This window comes from Lolium perenne, chromosome 7 (assembly GCF_019359855.2).
Source record: "Lolium perenne isolate Kyuss_39 chromosome 7, Kyuss_2.0, whole genome shotgun sequence".
Taxonomy (NCBI): domain Eukaryota; kingdom Viridiplantae; phylum Streptophyta; class Magnoliopsida; order Poales; family Poaceae; genus Lolium; species Lolium perenne.
Window position 1 is genome coordinate 64,474,941 of NC_067250.2, and position 5,363 is coordinate 64,480,303.

The window sequence follows — 5,363 nt, forward strand, 5'->3', positions numbered from 1 at the left end:
TCGGGTCTTAACGAGTTCACTGCCGAGACTATAACGATTGTACTGGCGATTCTTAATGATTGTACTGCTCATTTATTCCCGCAACGAATAATTTTACTTCTCTCGTGATGAACTTTTTTTTGAGGGATACATCTGTTGCTTCAAATAGTTGTACTTCTTTGACTGAATTGTTGTACTTATCGGAATCACTTTTGTGTATTTATCGAATTTATGTACCTCGTAATACTATTTAAATGGTGCACCGGTGGAACATCAGGGTGTTTTCATAATTCTCGACAATGTAATTCTGAACTACACTTGTACTTACTGCAACAATACAAATCGATATTGTTTTCCTTTTAGAGGACATTTTTAGTGACCATGTTGAATGAGCATATGCGCAAACAGGTAACAAAAAAGATCTAAAATTGCTAATGCATGTTGTACAGCCGTCGGGTGGTGGAGGCGGAAATCGCAGCTGTGGTGCACGTGTGTGCTGGCAATGGTAATGCACGAGTACTTCTTGCACGGATCAATCATTGGTGCTATTCATTTATCAATGCATGCTGTAATAAAAAAGTAAATAGAAAAATAAGAGCGTTTCTACACGATTGCACTTCCAATGAATTAACGTTTGTACTGTCTGTGTGCTTTGTGTGACTGCATCTTTAAAGAAAAAAGTATTCGGCACCGCGCTCGAGAGCTACAGCGATGGAATCGCGTGAGAAGACGAGTCCGAGGTCCTTTCACACGCCAGCGAATGCACATGCACTGCTCGCCTGAAGCAGTGTGTACTGCCGAATAGAATACATGATAAACAGGGCTGAGCCCGGTGGACACTTGACCAGAAAAAGGAAAAGCAAAACAGCCCCAAATCGATGGTTCACGGAGGCCCTGCGTTCGTGCTTTGTCGAGAAGAAACGCCGGCGGTAGCTTCGCACCAGGCCGGAGGAGATAGCGGGGACGACAAGTGCTGGGGCAAGGAATTTCTCCTCTCTCCATCTCCGGGATGGCCTCCGCGAGGACACAAAGGTCTGCATGACGCGCGGTCGCATCGAGCAAGAGAAACGGCGGCAGACATGCTGTGGCGGCGCGGCACACATGCTGTGGTCCGGTGATGCGAGGGCGGGCGCGGCGGAGGTGGGGCCCTGCTGCGGTGGGGTTGACCAAGTCCGGCGGCGAGAAGGGGCATGGGGGCGGTGAGCATGATTAGCAGGGACGGGCCTGTCGTGATTTGGAGAAGCGGCGCAACGACCGACGGTTGTGAAATCGGCTGGCGCCGGCAGCGCGCGCGAGGTCGTGGCCTCGTGCGGGAGAAGTGTCGCTCGATTCTGGTGGGGCGGCGACGGCGCGTGGGGCCTGGTGCGGTGGCGGGCGAGGTAGGACTGGCCGGCGGCGGCTCTGGCGGCGCGTGGCCGACGGGGCCGAGGGGGAAGCGTGGCCAGCAGCAGCCCGGGCGGCGCGTGGCCGAGGAGGGCGAAGAGTGGAGAGAGGCGGCTCCGGCGGCGCATGGCTGACGGGAGCAAGGAGGGCGAAGCGTGGCCGGCGGTGGCTCTCTTCGTCGCGTGGAGGTTGGGGAAATCGTGGGAGGTAAGGAGGTGGGAGACAGATCGAGGCGTGGGGCTGTTTTTTCACCGCATCGCTGCCCTATAGAGCCGGTTGGTGCTCAGAATATTATTCTGAGCACTGGTTTCAGAATAGTGCAACCCTACATATATATATATATATATACTAGCAAAAGAACCCGTGCGTTGCACCAGGAGCGAAACACAAAATGCAATGCTCTAACTGACACTGACAATCATTTTAAGTTTGTATCTTCAAATTGTGGGTCAAGAAGTTGCCCCGCCCGAGCTTATTGGCGACTCCGTCAGGACCAGTGTTAGTTTGGTAACGTGATCAATTAATTTTGCAAATTGCCTCCTAAAAAAGTCCAACCAAAGTGAGGCCAGTGCGTTCATGCCGCCGAGGATGTCCTTGAGCAGGTCATTGCTGCAGAGTTGGGTAGATGATGGAGTCCGTGAGGAACGATGTTGAGCTTGGTGTTGGGCCGGTTCAGTTAACCATGTAGTCAGTTTCAGTTATAATTTTTTTGATGAATGCGAAAGAGAAGATTGTAGGTGGGTGGCATATGGACCAAAAATGGCGGGCGACTTCTGAATTTTTATGTCGTGGATACAAGATACATACATCAGGTATCACATCCATCCTTCTGTATATTTTACTGCAGTTTGTAGGTTCCAGTCGAGAAGAAAAATGCAGCGAAGGGGAAGCAATGCAGGCACTGTCCGCCTGCATATGCAAGCTCGGCAACTTCAGTATTGAGCTCAGCGGTTTGGGATTATCTACTTCACCAGCGAAGCCAATACCTTGGTAGTCGATTGGAGATAGGGCCGCTCAGCTGAAGTTGATCTCGACATGGCGGAGGCGCTCAGCATGGTAAACAATTTCCTCATGTAGACGCCCAAGGTATGACGAGCCTGCTTGTTGATGTACATGGAGATATCCCACCTCATCTTCCGCTCCGACCGCAGCAGGCACAGACCCAACCCACCCTTCCAACCGCCGGAAGCATCAGAGCCCCAAACCACCTTCGCACATGCGGCGCTCGAGAAGTCCCCTGACAAAGCCTCGCGCGCCTCCCGGCGGCGGCCCTACAGAGGGCCCGATCGCGTGTCGCCCCGGTCGCCGGAAGGAGGCCCATGGCGCCCCGGGCGATGCAGAGATTGCGTGAGACGGTCGCGGCCGCCGAATCCGTTAGGCCGACGTGTCGTCCTCATCCTCCTGCCGTCGCCTGGAACCGGCGGCGGCCCTGCAGCAGCCTAGTCTCCTATTGCAGGAAGGAAGCCTCTGGTGCCGCGAATGATGCAGGGGCTGCGCGAGATGGCCGTGGCCGCCGCCTTTGTCGTGCTGCCGCACCGTCCTCGAGATCCCGCCGTCCGCCAGGACCGCGCCGTCCTCAAGATCCTGCCGTTCGCCTGGAACCGGCGGCGGCTGCTACACCGTCCTCGAGCTCCCGCCGTCCGCCAGGACCGCGCCGTCCTCAAGATCCTGCCGTTCGCCTGTGACCGATTGGTTTTTTTAATTTATTTTGAGCAGAATCTGTAGACGATAGGTAGCTTGCCAAGTTTTAATCTCTTGGCCCGTAACCGGTATTCGATCAGATTGGCCCAGCCTCCGTGCGGGACGTTTTTTTTTACGTCCCCGTGCGTGACTAATTTTCTTACTCCGTATATTTTCTTTCCGATCGTTCGGCACACCGTTTTCCAGGAGGACGCACGCGTACGAACGACGGATCGGAATTTAATAGTAAAGATATATATATATATATATATATATATATATATATATATATATATATATATATATATATATATATATATATATATATATATATAGGGTCGCACTATTCTGAAACCAGTGCTCAGAATAATATTCTGAGCACCAACCGGCTGTATAGAGGCGATGCGAAGGACCGACCGGTCCAATCCCAAATCGTCAACCCCACCAACGAGGCCACGACCTCCACCTCCCCACGCCGGCCCCCTAATCCTCCGCCGCCGGCGAGCCCCCTGCCCCCCGCTGCAGCCAATAAACGGCTTCCCACGTTCCCGGTTTCCCTACAACCTTCTTCCCCGTCGACCCTTTCAAGCGCCGCCGCAGCGGATCACCGGCCAGGGCGCTGCTCCGGCTAACCACCGTCGCGCCTCCGCCGGCAAGAGGCGCCCGCCTGCCCTCGTAGGATCCTCCCGCGCCGCCCGTCTCGCGACCTTGGGCGCCACCCGTTCTAGGGCCTCCCCGCCGCCGCGGTAAGGCTCCCTTGACGCCACGGCTTCCTCGCCGCCTGCAGCCCCGCGCCGCCTCAATGTCTCTCCGCGCGGGACCTCGGTTTCCCACTCCGCGCGTGCTTGCTACAGAATCGCTCAGATGGATGCTGCAGGAGCAACCGCCGTCGACCAAGCGGAGGGGCTGCCGCCGCCCAAGACGTTGGTTGACTGGGCGCTGCAGATCCTCGACACGGCCGACCCCGACGAGAAGGCCCGACTGGGCGACCTCGCCGCCACCCAGTGGTTGCGCGGCGCCATCCCGCTCCCCTACGACCCGGCGCAGTCCTCGCGGGCCCTGCCGGACCGCCCGGCGCGGAGCGATGCGGTGCGGCTGCTCCCGCCCTCCCGGATGCCGAAGCTGGGGAAGGGCGGCAGCGCGCAGAGCCGGCTGGCGATGCTGCACTCGCTGGCGCACACCGAGAGCTGGGCCGTCGACCTCTCCTGGGACATCGTCGCCCGCTTCGGCGCGCAGCTCCAAATGCCCCGCGAGTTCTTCGACGACTTCGCACGCGTCGCGCAGGACGAAGGGCGGCACTTCGTGGTGCTCTCCGCGCGGCTCAGGGAGCTCGGGTCGCACTACGGCACGCTCCCTGCGCACGACGGGCTCTGGGACTCGGCCATGAGCACGTCGCACTGCCTCCTCGCGCGCCTCGCCGTCGAACACTGCGTCCACGAGGTGAGCAGCTCTGCCTCTGTTCTCTGTAGTTTGGCCTCCTGCCTTTATTTACTGCTGATTCGCGTTGGCATCAGGACACTGATCCGTATAGTAATGCGAAAATTCGCTCTACACTGTATGTACATTGAGCTACAGGCTTTATATACAACTAAATCATCGTAATTTCCCTGTGATGAATCAATCATCAGTTGATTAGTTCAGTAATGTTGGCTCCACATGTTCAACGGGAGTGTCTCTGCTGTGAGGTTGGATTGACTTCCATGGACCACGGCACGGTCTTGATTAAAATTGCAGCTATTTTGCCGTTTGATTGCTGATTGAATCAAGTTGATCATGTGCATATTACTACTGTTGTTGTATATTTCTCTGATACATGGAAGTACAAATACTGCATTACAAGCAGCACATGCTTTCTATTGGCTAAGTACAGATGCAATTTGCGACGCGCCTCTGCCTTTCTCACATCCTCGAGCACCACGGATCTACTGGCCTGCCGCACATCCACATTCTGTACTTCATTCCCTGTTGCACTTGTTCTTCCTCGCCCGTGGCAGTGTTGAGCCTACCGGCGTGGACATCTCTGGGCGACAGGGGTGGAAAGAGGTGAGAGACGAGGATCATGTCGAGATTGGGAAAAGCTTGAGGATCATGTCGAGGTCGGGAAAATCCAGCGGCAAGGTCAGAGGCAGAAGTGATAAAGACGGATAGGTTGCGAGCTCGCGGACTGCCTCTTCTTAATCATCGCTTGCTGCTTTCTCACCTCACGAGAACTGTATTGCTATAGTCTTTCTCTGAAATACTCCACTCTATACGTACTGTTAGCTCTCTTTCTTATCTATACGTACTGTTAGCTCTCTTTCTTATGTGTAGCTGCTGCTGCT

The 5,363-nt window shown here is 55.1% G+C and overlaps 1 protein-coding gene across 1 annotated transcript; it reads left to right on the plus strand.

The window, feature by feature from the left end:
• The first annotated feature begins 3,448 nt into the window (after positions 1–3,448).
• On the plus strand, positions 3,449–4,699 carry LOC127317255 (uncharacterized). The gene has a single exon (XM_051347779.1). The coding sequence runs from the start codon at positions 3,907–3,909 to the stop codon at positions 4,642–4,644; it is 738 nt and encodes a 245-aa protein (XP_051203739.1). The 5' UTR covers positions 3,449–3,906; the 3' UTR covers positions 4,645–4,699.
• Positions 4,700–5,363: the final 664 nt, after the last annotated feature.

Bases quoted from the DNA above. Each gene is read 5' to 3' on its own strand.
- LOC127317255 (XM_051347779.1), top strand. From the start codon at position 3,907: ATGGATGCTGCAGGAGCAACCGCCGTCGACCAAGCGGAGGGGCTGCCG.